Source organism: Aspergillus pseudonomiae (genome assembly GCF_009193645.1).
Source record: "Aspergillus pseudonomiae strain CBS 119388 unplaced genomic scaffold BDV37scaffold_68, whole genome shotgun sequence".
NCBI lineage: Eukaryota > Fungi > Ascomycota > Eurotiomycetes > Eurotiales > Aspergillaceae > Aspergillus > Aspergillus pseudonomiae.
In genome coordinates, this window is record NW_022476060.1 from 94,564 (window position 1) to 111,687 (window position 17,124).

Here is a 17,124-nt window from a genome sequence, read left to right on the forward strand (position 1 = left end):
ATGACAAAGTACCAATATGGTGCTCTATTCGGAACATCGTGGGGTAGATCACTGTGCGTGGCCATGCAGCGAACTGTGCAGCCCAGATAAACAAAACCAGTATAAGTATTTAATGCGAATTTTGTTCTCAGGTATAACGCCATGCTCCCTCCCCAATCTAAAACAGACCCGTCGTCGCATCATTTCTGTCAAAAAATGATAGGGGGAAAAGATAGGAAAAAAAAGTAAAAGTAAAAGGAAAGAAGCGGAAACGAAACGACAAGTCCCCGGTTTCACTAATACGCCTGCTGGGAAGCAACCATCCCGCCATATCCGGACATTTGCTGTTGCTGTTGCTGTTGCTGTAGTTGAGCCTGCATTTGAGGCAGATCGTGGAACCACGGGTGCTGCAGTGCGTCGTGGGCACTAACCCGCATCTCTGGTCGTAGTTGGAGCATCCTGTTTAACAAATCGAGCCCGAGAGGATCGATTTGGGGCAATATGAGGCCTAAGTCTTGTGTCGCATAAACGTGGAAATTGGGTTTGTATTCGGGCAGCTGAGAGATACCCGGCCACGAGCGCTCTGACGGCGTTCCCATGAGACGGAAGATCTTTTGCAACTGGTCCTCATTGGTGGTGCCTGGGAACAGTGGACGGCCAGTGTACAATTCCGCCATGATACACCCGGCAGACCAAATATCAATGCTTGTATTATACGTCCTGCTGCCGAGGAGGACGTCAGGGGCGCGGTACCATAGGGTCACTACTTCGTTCGAGAATGTATTGACGGGAATGCCAAAAGCCCGGGCAAGACCGAAGTCTCCTAGTTTGAGTTGCCCCTTTTTATTAATCAAAAGATTCTGGGGCTTCAAGTCGCGGTGGAGGACTCGATTCTCGTGACAGAACGCGATGCCCTTGAGGAGCTGGTGCATGAATGACTTGATCGTCGCCTGGTCCAATTGTCCCCGTTCGCCTCGGGTGTCCATGTACTTCTTCAGATCCTTGTCCATATATTCAAAAACGAGCATCAACTTGTTTTCGGTATGGATGACGTCGTAAAGTGAAACAATGCTCTCGTGCTTGAGTTCCTTCATCAATGATATCTCTCGAATGGCCGTCGACGGTGTCCCCTCCTCGGAATCGAGGTGAATTTCCTTCAGAGCCACTAGTTCACCAGTCTGACGATTCCGGCCCTTAAATACCTGCAACCGTCTGTATGAGCAAAAGCATGAAACATGATACCGGGCGATACGGTCGCGGAGAAAAGGTCAGAGTGGTGTAACCCCGGGGGTTAACGTACAGTGGCATACGTTCCTTCTCCAAGCTAGAGGCGGATTAGTTTCACACTTCCCTCCACGGATTGCATATATGAAGAATGAAAGACGCGCGCACCTTTTCCAGCTGCTGAAAAGAGCTAGGCTGCTGCGCTTTGTCCATCGTCGGCGACGCAGCAGGGTGCGAAGTTGGGGATTTCGATGGCGGGGGTTTCGAGCGTTGATGGTTGAAAAGAAAAGATTTCGGAGACACAAGTGTCGTAATAATGTCCAGATAAGCAGACGTAGGGTGTTGTTGTTGTTGTGAGTGAGGGTTCCTCGGGGTTCTTAAGCTGCTGTGATTGTCCATGTCCGTGATTCCCTTGTTCCGATTTAATTGGAGCCTTAATTCTTGAGCCCCGCGGCGGATAACCACAAGGGCCAAAGGGTGCAGAGATCGGTGGTTACCGTACTGTACGAAATCACATTACAAGTTCTGTTGTGACCCGATGGCCAGTTGCCGGCGGCTATGTAAGGTACGGTCCATCCTTATACACAGTACCTCCTTAATACGAAGTAAGGTATTACTTGCCCTAGGATGTACTACGAAACCTCTAATCTTCTACATCATCAGCGGAAAGTCAGACACGTTTACATGCAGTAAACAATAGCGATGACTGGGACGTTCTCAACCTCCCACAAAAGAAAAAAAAAAAAAAACCACACTCAACTTTATCTGTTCTATACAACTCTATCATCACAGGAAATTCCCTAATACATCCAGACCAAATCATGTCACACATGGGTAAGAGAGGGAAGCTGTGCAGCAACAGGGGGCAAAATCAGATCGGAGTTGAGACTGCAACGAATATGAGGGGCGTCCGGCTCCATCTTACCAAAGAGGACCGACTCGTTTCGGACCCCTCCAATATTGATGATGCCTATAGGCATACCCCTTTTATGAGCTCGTTCGACCAATCTCCATGCTGAAAAGGTGGCAAGACTGCTTCCAAGGATGAGAAGCCTTCCTGCATCATCAATTGCCTCTTCTGCAGCCGTTTTCACTGTTGGGTGAATATTTTCCCCAAACATAGTGACCGCAGGCTTGAGAACTCCAGCAGTCGAAGATGGTAGCCATGCACCGTCGCTTTCTACCTCGACTCTAGCCGGCGTGCCATCTCGGAGACGAGGAGGTTTCTCTAAACAAGTAGAACAAGCTGGGTATCGGAACGTAGAGTAGGGTGCCTCGGCTAAATCCACATCTCCATCTGGGTTAAGCTTAAGGCCTTTCCGTCGCTGTTCCTCAGGATTATTTGTGTTGAGAGCCCCTGTGTCAACCATCTTGGCCAAAAACTCTGCCCAGGCTGGATTAAGTTTTTCAAGGGACTTCTGGAATTCGTCTCGAGGGAAATGATTGTGACAACTGGTACAGACGATCGATCTTAAATAGCCATGAAGTTCGATGGTTGGTAGTTTCGGATGAGCTATTGGATGGAAAGAGTCGACATTTTGTGTCACTACGGAGCTGAGATATCCCTTCGCGCTGAGGTCCCTAATAGCCCAATGCGTTGAGTTGGGCTTTGCTTTCACAAGTCCTGGCCAGCCGACAAAGCTTCTAGCCCAGTATCTCTTGCGAAACTCATGCCGTGTCAGAAATTCATGAAAATAAATAGGCCGATATGTTTTGTTTGTGACGTATGTGCCATTCTCTCCTCGATAATCAGACAAGCCAGATGCCACCGAGATTCCTGCACCAGTTAAGAGAACAGTCTGAGAATGTCTCCCGACGTCAACGCCACGAAGGTAGGGCGACGGAGCAGCAGTCAAAAATGACAACAGAGCATCAATAGCTCCCGAAACAGTACGAGCAGACGGCGGCACAATTACTGGTGGAGGCAGCCGGCCGGTGAATGGGATTCTGATCGACGGAGTCGTCATTGAAGCCGCATAGTTGGCCGATACTGATGAAAGAAAAAAGAATGTGTACGTTTGAGAGAGACTGCCGTTAGTTGCTCAACCAACTGTAACTCCATCGGGTACCATTGGGACAATATCAGTAGGTCTCTTTGATTTCCCATTGGGTTGGCCACTGATCGCAAATGCCGTCATTGATAGTAGCTGACTCATCCTGCAAAGAATCACCTGATCAGGGCTTTGTCTTCATGACATGCAGCGGAAGGTAACGTTTTTAATGCAGGGTGTCTATGCTTGTTGAGTTACATCTGGACAACTATAATATCATATACAATGCTCTATCAACAGGGTTTAACTCGTGAAAGGAGTCTCAATTGCCTCCCATTACAAAGGTGGTCTGTGCAGTCTCGACTACCCCGGATTTGTAACCACGTGACTGCCGAACAGAGTCTTCGAGCGTCATCGTTTTCAAGCCCTCTTTGTTGCCCTCACAGAATTGTGGAATTCCATGATAAAGTCGAGATTTTTCTTTATTTACCATCAGTAGCCTAAGATCGAACTGGGTGGACCACCCAATTCGTCCCTCTACTTGTGTTAGACATGTTTCAACCTCCAGTTGGTAATATAGATCTAGAAGCTCTCAGCGGTATTTGTGGGTATGTGTCTGGGCGAGGAGGTGTAAAAGATAAGTAACTAATGTTGACTAGATCCATATCCATTGCGTGTTGGGTTGTTGTATTTTCTCCCCAGATCATAGAGAATTTCCGTCGTGGCTCAGCAGATGGCTTGTCACTCCTCTTTCTTGTTGTCTGGTTAGCGGGCGATGTATTCAATATCCTCGGGGCTGTCCTGCAAGGCGTTCTGCCGACGATGATCATCCTGGCTGTGTACTACACACTCGCCGATATTGTCTTGTTGGGCCAATGTTTCTACTATCGAGGATTCACCCTGAGGGATGAACCGTCACCACCGAGCTCGCGCCTCCAGGAATCAGATGCCGAAGACCAGCCTTCGTTTCCTGGAAAGGTATCAGAGCGAACAGCTCTACTATCCGCAAAGGCGAATGATCATTCCTACCAGGCGCATCTTCAAGAGCACACGGGAAACGGACACTCAACGTCAGGACCGTCCGGTCAACAGTCCTCTCCACACCATCAAAATCACAGGAGACACTCCGCAACCTCCTTCAGGGATATTCTCCACTCCAACGTGGATGGAACACACCTCTCTCCCGTGACACCTTTTGTTGAACCATCAGCGAAGGAGGCGCGTCCTGCGCGCAGAGTCTCCGCCCTCCAAAACGCCCTATTCAACCTCTCCGCCGTTATCTTAGTCTGCGCCGCCGGCGTACTTGGCTGGTATGTCAGCCCTGGATCATCAAAAGGTGAAGATAGGCAGGATGACAGCGGGTCTCTCTCCTTCGATACCCTGGGTCAAGTATTCGGCTACCTATGTGCAGCCCTGTACCTTGGATCTCGCCTACCCCAGATCTTACTCAACTACCGACGGAAGTCCACGGATGGTGTATCCCTGTTATTCTTCCTCTTCGCTTGTATTGGCAACTTAACTTACGTTCTTTCTATACTTGCTTACTCCCCGGTCTGCAAGGGGGAGTACGCCCAAGGAAGGGTCAGCCAATGTCGACCTGGCGAAGCTGCTGCCTTGTATGGTCGGTATATACTTGTGAACTTATCTTGGTTGATCGGGAGCTTAGGAACCCTGTTCCTTGATATGGTCATCTTTGCGCAATTCTTCTTGTATCAAGATAATAATTACGGCGAGGCTGAGGGAACTAGCGAGGAAACGTTGAGGGGATGATTCCGTTCACTCCCACAAGCAGCCATGCTATTTCTCTGGTCTTTTTCTATTTTATTTTTTTTCTGTCATCCTTGGTTTTGTCGGTCCTTATTTGCCTTCGACTGAAATTCAAGGGTGGCGTCACGAACAGAGGGGATTCAAAAGGCAGCTATTCTCCTTTCTTAGTCTTGCGCTTCAGGCTATGCTTTTCTCGTTGCGGGAGGCGTTTGGGGTTTTTTCTAAACTTCGTGTATACAGATACTTTGGCCTCTCAAAACATAGAATGAAAGGTAGCATCCAACCAGATCGTTACTTATCAGGGGTCATCGCTGCAGCATATTTTGATGTAAGAAATTAAACGCTATCCTAACAGAAGAAGAAGATAAAGAAGGACACCGCAAGAAGTGACAATGGCCACAACGCCGTTAGTGCTTTTCATCGTCAGTTAACCTGGACATATGGGGAGACCCAGCTGAACTCCGGATCAAATACAGTAGTGTTACAATCAGTCGCTTGGTGGACGAGGCTCCACCTTTCCTTTGCTCACTTCCGACCAATTAGTGCTTAGAGAGGTGCCCTGACTTTCAAAGTAACTTTTATTCATGGCCCGACGGGTATTCTCGTCTGCGTTGGCGTAGAGTTTCTTAAAGAACGCATCGACGGCGTCACCTCCGCCAAAGTCGGAGTCAACTGAGTCGGCACCGTCTGATTCGTCTCCAGCATCGTCTGCTTTTGAGTCCGTTGGTTCTCCGTCCTTGACCTTGCCTTTGTCTTTGGGCTTGGGCTTTGCTGTGAGCGACGACGCCAACTTGTCCCAATCTTTGGGTCCCTTGCGGGATGAAGATGGGTATACTGGAGCGGAACTACCAGCAGGAGTTGGGTCCGAGATAACTTGACGACCAGAAAGCTTGATGTCGCCTGCGGAGGCCTCTAGAGCACTCCATTTCTGGCCAGGAGCACGTTTCTTTAAGACAAGCTCAATCTTGGTAGACATGACAGAGACCTTGGAAGAGGATGGGTCGACCGACGCAAACAAAGGATCAAGGGTGAAATCAAACTCAGCGCCAGATGGGAGAGGGAATTGGAGAGATACCTGTAGGTAGGCATGGTCAGCATATTATTGATTGGAATCCATGGAAGAGAAGGATCGTCTGTAGATGACCCTACCGATTCATCCTTTAATTCAATGTCCACTTGATCTTTGGGTACCCCTTTGACGTAGAGAGTCACAGCAACGGTCTCATTAGATTGATACCACTCATGCCGAACCTTTTCAGACGGAGGAACAGTGGAAGGAGCCGCAGAAGGGGTGCTTCCAGCCGCACCACTTGGGCCATCCGACGTTTTGGACGTCGAAGCTTCCTCTGTGACCGTCTTGCTAGCTGTGGCAGGCTCACTTTGGGCGCTGCTATCCCCGAGCTTTCCGGATTTGAGAGTATCCAACTGATTCTTAAGCTCCTTCTCGGTCGGAACTAGTACACCACTCGGATATTCCGCAATGGTAACAGCAGCCTTGTCATCCCCCTCAGGCAAATTCTTAAGCTTGCTTTTGACCTTGAGTATCCAGATAGGCAACTCCTGCTCATACCCATTCTTTGATGCGGATCGAGCGCCACCAGCCATACCCATAGCATCCTTCATCCTGTCTGATTTGTCCGCATTCTCGGCAACCGCGCCGGTCTTCCCCTGGATGATCTCGAATACAAAGCTCGCATCACCATATTTTCCAAGCTGGTATAATGCAACACCACGTCTCATCTGAGCAGCTAAGATTAACTCCCTCTTTCCACGTTCCTGCGCTAGGGTTAGAGCAATCTCCGCATCGCGCAGCGCTGCTTGGGAGTGGGGGCCTCCATCTGCTGGTTTGACTCGAGAGTAGGCGGTCGATCGTTTCAGGTAGTATGGCGGCGCACGAGGTAGTTCGATCAGGGCTTGTGTGAAGTAACGGATAGCACCAAGGAAGTCGGAGCTCGCGAGGGCCTTGTCGCCCTGTGTTGCGGAATTCATATTAGGAGCTTGTGGGAGCTATGAGCTCCGCAGCTTGATGTATGTACGATAAGCCTAGCACTGGGGCGCGGGGGCTTGAGGCAGGAAGGAGGGCAGAAGTTATAGCAGAGAAGAACAAAGACTTATTTGTATTCTGAGGCGATGGTATGGTTCAATGGATGTTTCCATCACTTTTCCTTTAGTTTCTTTCTTTCTGTTTGGGTTGGAGATTGCGGGGAAGGCTTATGTCAGCAGACGCAAGCTCAGTCACATGAAATTGAAAGACTTCTTGTTCGTCATCGTTCATTACCACTGAAAATTAAAAGCTATTTGTACATGTAATAAAACATTGGCCAGGTTGTTTCCCTTCATAGGGCAGGCCCAGCCACTCTACAGGAGCTCCTCGTTGCCAAATTTCCTGCTGTATAGTCCCAAAGCGCGAATAGGCCAATAGAACTTATAGTTAGGGTATGAAATCATACTAAACTCATGTCAGCACAACTATTCTATGACACAGGTAGAGAATACTCACCAAGATTGGTTGAAAACACCCTCGATAGCTTCCTGCAGCCACTCCCCATTGGGTTGCTGACGGGACATCATAAGTTTCATGGCCTTGCGAAGCGGCTCCTTGTGCGGGTAGCCTGCCTCCATCAGGGCAAGGCATGCCCAAGCAGTCTGACATACTTGGGATTTCTCATGTTGGGTGTACACATGTCGCTCGCTGCTGAGGTAAGATTCACCCCAACCTCCATCTTCCTTTTGCTTGGAAATGAGGAACTCGCAACCTCGACGGGAACAATCGCTATTTTCATAGGTCTCTCCAATACTCGCGAGACTTTCCAAGGCAAACATGGCAGCGTAGGTGAAGCAGATGCCCCAAGATCCATACCAGCTTCCATCCGATCTCTGCACGCGTTTGATGTATTTGACAGCTTTTTCTTTTGCCGCCAGAATCTCGTCGGATCGGTAATCGGGATAAAACTTGCTGAACAGAGACAGCGCAGTGACGGAGGCAGTGGTACATTCGGGATAGTCGTAACCAATCATAATCCCACCGAAAACTTCAGCGGCATTCAGCCACTCCACCTTGGGCGATGCACGGGTGTTCTCATACTCTGTAAAACCGCCAGAAGGATTTTGCATGAGCAGCAAGCAGTCAACACTATCCTTTAAGCGCTGTACAGATATCAATTTAGGATAGTTGTGGATTTCCTGGAGCTGAATACTAGACCGCAAGCCCTCGGCTGTGCAGTCGCTGACTGTGTAGCCCTGAGTTTTGTTGCTGAAGGGCCATGCACCCTTCCGGTGCTGACGGTAGCACTTCTCCTGGTCAGGTACATTCTCCCGCAGCTGGTGATCATCAAGGAATTCCAGGGCTTTTGTGAGCATGGGCCGCCATTTAGGATCATCCGCAAAGCCTGCAACGACGATGGCTTGCGTGATGAAGGATGTATCCCACGCCTGAACACCATTGGTGCCGTTCATCAACATCCCTTCATTCTTCACCCACATATAATCATTTAGACGCTCTCGATGACGACGGACCGAATAGCTATCAGGACCGTCATGGAGATAACAAGCAACCATGTTCATTGGGTTGCTCACAGGACCAAGCCCTGCGTAGTCAGTATTTTCGTCTTCCATGCGAATCAACTCCCAGGTCCATTCTTCAGCACGGCGCACGAGTGCGGGGAACCGCAGGTAGGGATTCCAGACATTGACCAAAAGTGAGTTGATCGTATTCAAGAGCCACGTCTTCGGATAGTAATTGTCAGCCTTGTGAATCGAATTACGGTGCTTTGCGAAGTTAATTGAGTCGTACGGCTCGGTATACAGCTCGCTTCGAAGCTGCTTGGTAAGCGGATCCAGTGGATGAGTGAATTTCTTAGACCACAAGAAAGACATGGGCAAAAAGACCTGGCGAATATGAATCCACCACCGCCATGGGGCAAATGGGACCCAGTCCGGAAGGAGCCTAAAGTAAAATATCAGTACTCGAAGTAGACTAATCATCAATTGGAGGTGAAGCCAAAAAAGAGATAAAAGGGGGCAGAACGGACCAGATTTCGGGAGGAACGGGGTTGACGCAGTCCCAATCCATGACTCCAAGAATGCTAAGCCAAAATTTTGCCCAATGTGGTCCATAAATGGCACCGCCAAATTTATGTAGTAGCCCACGGGCCTTGATCATTCGATGGTCGTCCTCACTGACACCAATTAAGCGCAGCGCGACATAATTCATACAGGTACCAAACACGGAGCTATGGGCCTCGATATGGAGACCCCAGCCTCCATCTTCGGGATGCTGACGAGCGAAAAGATACCTTTTGATCTCAGTCGCATACTCCGGAGGGATTGGAGTGTTGGTTACATAGTAGGTGATGAGGAGTCCTGGTAACAGGAACATCGGCCCACCATACTCACAGGCCCAATTGCCTGGGGGTAGTTGTAATTTAGAGAAGAATTCCAAGCCATTCTCTGCACATTGTAGTGGCGTCTTTGCAGGTGGCAGCTTGGGAAGTCCCTGCAGGGAAGTCAGGATCACAAGTCACAAGATCACCCGAGGCAACGACAACGAGGGCTGGAAAACAATACCGTAGGGAGTCCCAAGAAGTACTTGTCAGCTACGGATTGAGGCCATTTTGCATTCTCTTCATCGGATTCGAGGTAATGCCAGGTGTGACGACCATCATCGTCCAACAATCTCCACCTTGAGTAGTCTGTTTTGGGATCTCCATTAGCATCGGCGGTCAAATGGCCCTGCGCCGCGGTTCTCCAAGGGGCGATAGGATCGGCCATATCTGCTAGAGTGCGTCTGGCAGTATTTGCTTGGATATGCTAGCCTGAAAGAAACCACCAAAACCCGAGAGATCAGTACCGTCTGGCAATCAATTGCAAGGAGTGGACAAGAATGGGGGAAAAAGATGTTGATAGATCTGGGGTTGGTCGATCTATTGATTGCTTAGTCATCAGGGGCGACACTTGCTGCCTGAATCACGAGGCACTGATCGATATCATATGAGTACTCAATACTGTATGTACTGATACGGTATACACATCTACGTGGCTTGATTCATTGTCGCTTTTCAGTAGAAGCCCTAGAAATAGCCAATCTGCTTAGAATTGCACTTAGTGGTTCTGTTGCGACCAACTGCAACATGATCATGTCATGTTGCTATATCGCACCTAGTCTAGTGTCTTGCACTCTTTTACTCTTCTCTACCGAACATCCATTCTCATATATTCGAATTCTTTGCATCCGATGGACGACGCTTTAGAGTACATGGAGTTAGACCTTCCTCAAGACAATGATATGTCAACTTCCCTGCGCCTAGTCAAGCGATACGTCAACGAGACTCTGGCATCTGCCCTTGACGAACTATCCACACCAGATGGCCGACCAACCATAACACTCAAACGAAGATCAAGGAATGTGTCACTTTTCATTAGTCCCACAAGTAGAGCTCTTGAAAGCAACGGAGCAGACACATATATCACCTATTCCTGGCCCGGCGCAAACGCCTTCGAGGCATGGAAGTTTAGTATATACATCATTCTATTGGCAACACTACCAAGGGTCCTTGTACTGATCGTTATGACAATAGCCGTTGTCTTTCGAGTTCTTGCAGTCGTTGCAGATGCTATTGACACAGGTTTATTAGTTTCTAAAAGGTCTACGATTCGCACCAAGCTTTCCGCACCTTCTGATGCCTAAGCAGAGACATATACTACAGCGACCCGGTCTGCTTTGGGACACAGAAAGTTGTTGATGCAATCGTCGATGATCTGGCCTACACCATCGGAGTTGACAGATCCGCATTGAATATTGTATGTGAGCTTCCTTTACGACAACTACACTTGAATTGATCCTGTCGGTCTGACGCCTTGGACAATGCGACAGGAAGCGGCTGCAAAAGGGCTTGTGACGGGCTATTGTAGCCTTCTAACCAAATATGGGGAGACAATGGATCTTAGATTACCTGACAAGGTATACAGATTTGAAGAGTACTCCGCTCCCTTTGTCAAAGGCCCCAACTGATCTAGATAGGACTGTCTAGTACCAAGTTCCCAAGACAACGGTGAAATTGACATCTCAGATGCTAGCTGGGTCTTGATCATCGAGAAAGAGGTGCTACAATTGCCCCATAATCTCGTTACGAATACTCACCTAGTACACAGGCCATATACCGTCGACTTGCAAGAAGTAATTATCATACTAGAGCGGCCGCAGGAAGAGGGATTCTCATCACTGTAAGCCCTCCTTAAGCTGCATAACTGGGCCAGTAATCAACAACCACTAGGGCAAAGGCTACCCAGACCTTTCAACTAGAGCCTTCCTACGAAAAATATATGAGAAAAGCCGTAGATCAGACAAAATCCTACCTTTCTATGGTCTAGTTGACAGCGACCCCGACGGCATGGCTATTATGTCAACATACAAGTACGGCTCAATGGCACATACGAACCAGAATGGAAGATTGAACATTCCTTGTCTCTGTTGGTTGGGCCTCCGAACGTCCGATGTCGTATCTGGAGCACCGAGCAACGATGACGGGGCTTTGATTAGATTGACGGCACGCGACAGAAAGAAGATCATGACCATGTTGTCGAACAGCCCTGTATGGGCAGCCGAAGGACCCGAACTGGAATGGCGTGCAGAGCTGCAACAAATGCTCATGCTGAACCTGAAAGCTGAGATCGAGATACTTTATGATTGGGATGGAGGACTGGAAGGATGGATTGATCAAAAGATGGTAGGTTTCTCTCCATCGGATAACTAGGACGAGGTTACCCATATATATGTATAATTCAAACAAGATATTTACTTTCTATCAGCTCTGCCGAAGAAGACCCGCAAGAACAAGGAAAGAGTGAAAACAGGCCCCGATAGAAGCGCCTTGAACAGTAATGATGTACCATAAACGCCATGGCCCCACGACCAACCAAAGACAGATGCATGCATCCATACCGAGCTATGCTGCCCACCAGCGAACAATTGCCACAAGCACAAGCTCGGTACAATCGAAGAGGTACCACGCCTCTCCATCATATTCCAACTCCGCAAATAGGCGAACGCCCCTACAGTCCCAAGCCCTTGCGTACCTCATCACGAACCTTGCGCTCATAGTCACTCCTCCGTTCTCTCCACATTTTTGCCGCCTCAACATTGGCAGGACTCTCGTCATTTGGCTCAGCAAGCATACTCATGACAGAGATAAGAATCTTCTCAACGCTCTGGATAGGTGACCACCGCTCCGACGCATGCTCATAGTGGTTCGGATCATCGCCGGGAGGATGAAGAATGGAGATACACACGGTTCCATTCGGATACACTGTCCAGTGACAAAACATAATCAGCAAAAGCTCAAAACCTCCTGTTAACCACCTCCCCGCCATCGTAGATAAGAACAGGGGGAAGTACCGTTAGGATGCCAAACGCCTCCACCCACAAACTTCATCGTCGGCGGACTCAACGGATAATCTTTTGGAAACTTCAACTCGGCAGCAAAAACACCACCTTCAAAAGGTGTGCCTTGTGGACCCTCAATCAGGGCTTCCCAATGGAACATGTCATCTTCAGTGACCGGGCCCGCGGTGATGCCGTCTGGTGGGTTGGTGGAGAGGTTCTTGTACTCATGGAATAGACGTTTTTGCGCGACGGTGGACATTATTGCTCTCTAGTCCTGTTGCAAGAGTGTGAATATAGAGGGAAAGAGGAACGTTGATTTCGTAGATCAATGAATTGTTCGGCGTTGTATTATTCGTAGTGAGGCGTTTTGCGGAGACAACGGAGTGGGGTTCAAGTGCGGCCTTAATAGTGAAGACTATCAACTGAAGATAATTTATAGAATTTTGCTCTTTTCTGTTTGGACAACCCGCGGTAACAATATGAAGCGATGAAAATCTTCCCGGCTCCAACTCCAGCGCAGTAGATAGAGGAAAATGAAGTTGCCACTGGACAGAAGGGAAAAGTATGGTTGATGCCCCAGGCCGCACATATTATTGCCGCTGCTTATCGCCGAGGGGTTCGGCCCGCATTTATGCTTGCATTGATCGGCATTGCTGCATCAAGATGTGAAAAAAACAGAAAAAAAAAGGAGAGAGATAGTGTCTGTCCATGTCCTAATTATAATACAAATGTATTTCTCTATACGAGCAAACAACGCTTCTTATATTGAACTCCCGTAAACCTGCAACCCACCGCTCCAGAGTAAACGCCTTGCAAAACACGATTAAAACCAATCATAATCGTCACCGTCTCCTGCCTCGGTATCGTCTGCCGCCCATGGATCCTCTTGACTCTGGGCCCAAGGGTCTTGCGGTTCATCTTCCCAAACATCACCATAAGGGCCTGTTTGGCCGGAGGTAGGTGACTGCTGGTCTTTTGGGAGCACTTGTTGATCTGGTGGAGCGGACTGCGACTGATGCTCTCCCATCGCGCCTCGAGACATTGCGTCATATCCGGCTATCGCTCCAGCACCGGCGGCACCTGCAGCTGCACCCTCAGCCAATCCTCCAGCTGCACCGGCCCGGCCGAGAGTTCCTGCGGCCGCTTCACCCACAGCCCCAGCTTCGCCGGCAGCGGCACCACCCGCTGCAGCCTCTCCGCCAACACCGGGGATCCAGATAGGCATGAAACCAAATCCACCAGTACCACTATGACGACTAAAGTAGTCGAAGTCGATACTTACTGCAGTAGCCAACATGACTGCGCGCTGGTCGAGCGTCATGCCAGTAACAGCATTGTTTTGCGCAGGTATCTGTTCAGGGCTAAAGGCGGCCGAGTCCATTCGTAAAGCATATACACCAGTGTCTGTGAAGAGTTCTCGAGCGAAACCAGAAAAGTTACGGTTAACGGATCCGACGAGTTGATCATTGGCTGAGCGAAGAGAAAAATCCCACGACAAAAAAGGCTCATCAACGTAGGCAAACTGATTGAATTCACCCATAGCTTGACCACCATCTGCCGTTTGAGTTAATTGCATCTCCTGGGCGTTGGAAAGACCGGACTGCCGAAGCGGTTGGGAGACGGTGCCCATATCCGTCGCGCGGGTCGGGGAGTGATGGTAAATGAATAGGTTGTATTTCCGCCGTAATGGTGCCCACTGCTGCTGGGCCTCGCCGATCACGCGCATCTCATCCAGCCCTAGTGATGACACCCGGGCATTGGAATCCCCCGTGGCCTGGATAAGTGAGCCCGACTGAATGTTTTGAAGAGAGGTGGAAGAGGAGTAGGTATTTCTAGCAACATCGAGAGGGTCGTACACGCGGATGCGGGAATTAATCCATGAGAATGGTCGGTGAAACTAGATAATGTCAGCGCTACACTGAAAGCGAAGAGGGTGCTTTCAAGGCTTACGCGCAGAACCTCATTCTCGTGCCTGTCAAAAACGTGCGTCACAAAACTCCTATGGGTTCGGAACCACTGTCGAGCCATCATGTTGGTCATTCCTCGCTCCTGCTCCGCCATGTACCCGATATGATGCCCATTCGCATCCATAATGACATACTTGTTGGCTTGTTCAAACCCACTGCAAAAAAAAAAAAAAAAAAAAAAGGAAGTGCCAAGTTAGCCGGTAGATTTCTGACGTTTTCGTACGCCAGAACACTCACATCATAACATTCATGAGCTCCAGCTGCCGCTGCACAACTAGGCCAGAATTTGCTAATATACCGATTGCAGGGTGGTTTTCCTTTAATACTCCACGAGGATCTTCTGGTATATGAACAGGGGAGAGTAGAGTGTTGTGGGCGGGGTCATAGTTCGAATTTGGGGAACTGGCATCGTTTGTCGCTGAACTCGGTGGTTCCGGTTGCTGTGAGGGTGTATTGTCCCTTCTGATGGGCTCTGGCCGTCGTATCGAATTCCGGGGGCCACGAGAGCTAACTCGTCCTCGGGTGAATGAACTTGACAGCGCTCGGCCGGGACCTTTAAGCCAACGCACCGGCTGTAGTTGGAGTCTGGCACTCCACATGTCTGGGGTGAAGATAACAGCTAGTATAGAGTAGGTTAACTCAGAGTAAAGCGGGACTATATTGCAGAGGACCGCAATGGATGGCGGGATGTTGTTGAGATACTGCAGAGAAGCAGCAGGCGGAGACCATGACGAACTTGTCAATGGAGTTAAGCGGAGATAAGGAGGGGCAGAATCAAGCAGAAAGATGGCATCTACATACCTCTATGCGGCATGGGAATAGAAGCAACGGGATTACTAGTATTTCCACTGACTTATAAAAGGGCATGTTTCGAAAGTACAACACCATGTGACCTTGCCAGTCAATTCCGGCGTTATCATCCTCATTGTAAGCACCGCCGAGAGTTTACACATGCTATACAATCCATGGATATTATATGCAAAGACACCATATCACCTCGCGCCATGCATCATAACCAACTCGAACTGATATCACAAAGAATAATATAAACTAAACCTAGTCCAATCGCGCATACTAAGTTAAGAATCCATCACAAGACGCCCTTCCGAGCCAACTCAATCTTGCGCGCCGCTTCGCCGGGCTGGAATCCTCCCTTCGAGATGCAGACAGCGCTTCCTTCACCGAGTTCGATCTTGTCTTCGCTATCGGGGTGTGCGCATGGGCAATGATGAGGAAAATGGACGCAAGCAAGTGTGCCGGGACATAGATACTTGTCGCATTGAGCTGTAAGCGTGGAAACATGTTAGCTATTATCTAGAGTGTATGGAATAGCGCGCGAGGTGTCATGATCAAGTACCTGATTCCCACATGTTCTGATATCGTGAGCTATCGCTGGGCTCATTTTGAGCGGCTTGCTGCTGATGTTCTTGACGTCCGCCGCCAAACATATGCTCAAAGAACTGGAACTGAGCGTGGGCCACGGAGGCCAGAAGGAGCAAAGCTCCAAAGCTCCGGATCCAGAACTGCAGCATTGCAAGTAGAGCCTGATATATGAGCCTCCGAGGTTATTGGCTGAAGCGATACTATGCCTTACCCAATGTAAGCAACATGTCACCGTTCAAAGTAACTTGTGTAATTTGTATGCAATGAAGCCAACTCTCGCAAACACACGTGACCTGCCAAGACCCAGGCTGGCCGCCGCGAAAAAAGTCACCATAGGAAACCGCGATCAACCCCGTCCAACATCCAGGAACATTGGGGAGTCGCCCGTCCCTTGCTAATCAACATGTTACAACAAAGACTACTGGCGCCCCTCCGGGTACTGGAGAGAGCGATTGTGCCAACGCTCCGCTCAACACAGCCAATCTCCCGACTACCACCACCACCATCAATACTCTCACGAACCAACACCTCCGCATCGACACCATTCTTGAACCGCCTCCTCCCCTTCTCTCAAGTCCGTCATGCCTCCCACGCCACCCAGGGTACGGCGAATCGACATTCCCGTGACCCTGCGGGAAAACGTCTCGGTGCGAAACGGAGTACCGGTGAATACGTCGTTCCGGGTTGTATCATTTTCCGTCAGCGTGGAACGAAATGGTTTCCAGGCGAGAATTGCGCGGTAGGCAGGGATCATACCATCTATGCCACCGAGGCAGGATATGTGCGATACTACTTGGATCCTGAACGGCACCCTGACCGGAAGTACATCGGCGTTTGCTTTGAGAAGGACGGCAAATTGCCTACGCCGCGGAATGCCCCGACCAGACGGAAACTGAATAGGGTCGCTGTCCCTCGCATCGATGACGCCCCTACGCCGATTGCTGGACAGTCGGATCTTGTTGCCACTATTGACAATGGCACTATGGTGTCTAGCGTGGAGGCTGTGAACGCCGATTCAGGCTCCCAGCTGCGTCCCGGTTACATGTACCGTGAGGCGAACTGGCAGATTGGTCGAGCAGCTGAGAAGGCCGGGATTACAGCGAAACCGTACAACCCCAAGAATCGTTGGTTGGCATGGAGGAAGAGACAGGCTAGGGCCGAGCGGGCTGCCCAGATGAAGAGTCTCAAGAACAAGAAGAAGGCTTCAAAGAAGGGCAAGGGTGGCCGCTAAATGATCATAGCCAACACTTCACCCGTTATCCTATGTTTCCGTATATCTCGAGTGGTGTTGCATGGTATCGGGCTTAAGGGTGCTTTTGTAATATAGAGAAATGTCTACTTCCACTAAATCGTTATTCAATGTATTATGTATAGGGGGTCACTCTTGAGATATGTAAAGCAATTGGAGCCAAATTCATTAAGACCATATCCA

General features: G+C 49.4%; 10 protein-coding genes across 10 annotated transcripts; 3 read left to right on the forward strand and 7 right to left on the reverse strand.

The window, feature by feature from the left end:
* Window positions 1-93: 93 nt before the first annotated feature.
* Window positions 94-1,814, reverse strand: BDV37DRAFT_187524 (cyclin-dependent serine/threonine-protein kinase phoA). The gene is made up of 3 exons (XM_032079595.1): window positions 1,372-1,814; window positions 1,280-1,303; window positions 94-1,181 (listed from the first exon to the last, which is right to left on the reverse strand). The coding sequence occupies exons 1-3, from the start codon at window positions 1,600-1,602 to the stop codon at window positions 276-278; spliced, it is 1,161 nt and encodes a 386-aa protein (XP_031938441.1). The 5' UTR covers window positions 1,603-1,814; the 3' UTR covers window positions 94-275.
* Window positions 1,815-1,930: 116 nt separating this feature from the next.
* On the reverse strand, window positions 1,931-3,288 carry BDV37DRAFT_255923 (putative SIR2 family histone deacetylase). The gene has a single exon (XM_032082772.1). The coding sequence runs from the start codon at window positions 3,168-3,170 to the stop codon at window positions 2,028-2,030; it is 1,143 nt and encodes a 380-aa protein (XP_031938442.1). The 5' UTR covers window positions 3,171-3,288; the 3' UTR covers window positions 1,931-2,027.
* Window positions 3,289-3,458: 170 nt separating this feature from the next.
* On the forward strand, window positions 3,459-5,055 carry BDV37DRAFT_187516 (PQ-loop repeat-containing protein). Its single transcript, XM_032079594.1, has 2 exons — window positions 3,459-3,802; window positions 3,854-5,055. The coding sequence occupies exons 1-2, from the start codon at window positions 3,747-3,749 to the stop codon at window positions 4,962-4,964; spliced, it is 1,167 nt and encodes a 388-aa protein (XP_031938443.1). The 5' UTR covers window positions 3,459-3,746; the 3' UTR covers window positions 4,965-5,055.
* Window positions 5,056-5,332: 277 nt separating this feature from the next.
* BDV37DRAFT_255925 (co-chaperone SGT1) lies at window positions 5,333-7,066 on the reverse strand. The gene is made up of 2 exons (XM_032082773.1): window positions 6,111-7,066; window positions 5,333-6,036 (listed from the first exon to the last, which is right to left on the reverse strand). The coding sequence occupies exons 1-2, from the start codon at window positions 6,948-6,950 to the stop codon at window positions 5,449-5,451; spliced, it is 1,428 nt and encodes a 475-aa protein (XP_031938444.1). The 5' UTR covers window positions 6,951-7,066; the 3' UTR covers window positions 5,333-5,448.
* A 186-nt stretch (window positions 7,067-7,252) lies between these two features.
* On the reverse strand, window positions 7,253-9,786 carry BDV37DRAFT_255927 (terpene cyclase/mutase family protein). The gene is made up of 4 exons (XM_032082774.1): window positions 9,528-9,786; window positions 8,993-9,456; window positions 7,462-8,907; window positions 7,253-7,410 (listed from the first exon to the last, which is right to left on the reverse strand). The coding sequence occupies exons 1-4, from the start codon at window positions 9,729-9,731 to the stop codon at window positions 7,320-7,322; spliced, it is 2,205 nt and encodes a 734-aa protein (XP_031938445.1). The 5' UTR covers window positions 9,732-9,786; the 3' UTR covers window positions 7,253-7,319.
* A 408-nt stretch (window positions 9,787-10,194) lies between these two features.
* BDV37DRAFT_285969 (putative meiosis-specific topoisomerase Spo11) lies at window positions 10,195-11,713 on the forward strand (the record flags this gene model as incomplete). The annotated part of the gene is made up of 7 exons (XM_032087835.1): window positions 10,195-10,474; window positions 10,538-10,604; window positions 10,652-10,760; window positions 10,834-10,920; window positions 10,981-11,061; window positions 11,112-11,183; window positions 11,234-11,713. 7 exons carry the CDS (start codon window positions 10,195-10,197, stop codon window positions 11,711-11,713), a joined length of 1,176 nt encoding a protein of 391 aa, XP_031938446.1.
* On the reverse strand, window positions 11,673-13,035 carry BDV37DRAFT_255931 (E2 ubiquitin-conjugating protein UBC7). The gene is made up of 2 exons (XM_032082775.1): window positions 12,355-13,035; window positions 11,673-12,265 (listed from the first exon to the last, which is right to left on the reverse strand). Exons 1-2 carry the CDS (start codon window positions 12,599-12,601, stop codon window positions 12,012-12,014), a joined length of 501 nt encoding a protein of 166 aa, XP_031938447.1. The 5' UTR covers window positions 12,602-13,035; the 3' UTR covers window positions 11,673-12,011.
* A 45-nt stretch (window positions 13,036-13,080) lies between these two features.
* On the reverse strand, window positions 13,081-15,032 carry BDV37DRAFT_255933 (scramblase family protein). The gene is made up of 3 exons (XM_032082776.1): window positions 14,547-15,032; window positions 14,293-14,464; window positions 13,081-14,239 (listed from the first exon to the last, which is right to left on the reverse strand). Exons 1-3 carry the CDS (start codon window positions 14,906-14,908, stop codon window positions 13,166-13,168), a joined length of 1,608 nt encoding a protein of 535 aa, XP_031938448.1. The 5' UTR covers window positions 14,909-15,032; the 3' UTR covers window positions 13,081-13,165.
* Window positions 15,033-15,162: 130 nt separating this feature from the next.
* Window positions 15,163-15,899, reverse strand: lcl2. Its single transcript, XM_032082777.1, has 2 exons — window positions 15,667-15,899; window positions 15,163-15,593 (listed from the first exon to the last, which is right to left on the reverse strand). The coding sequence occupies exons 1-2, from the start codon at window positions 15,839-15,841 to the stop codon at window positions 15,400-15,402; spliced, it is 369 nt and encodes a 122-aa protein (XP_031938449.1). The 5' UTR covers window positions 15,842-15,899; the 3' UTR covers window positions 15,163-15,399.
* Window positions 15,900-16,056: 157 nt separating this feature from the next.
* BDV37DRAFT_255935 (mitochondrial 54S ribosomal protein bL27m) lies at window positions 16,057-17,073 on the forward strand. Its single transcript, XM_032082778.1, has one exon. The coding sequence runs from the start codon at window positions 16,096-16,098 to the stop codon at window positions 16,921-16,923; it is 828 nt and encodes a 275-aa protein (XP_031938450.1). The 5' UTR covers window positions 16,057-16,095; the 3' UTR covers window positions 16,924-17,073.
* Window positions 17,074-17,124: the final 51 nt, after the last annotated feature.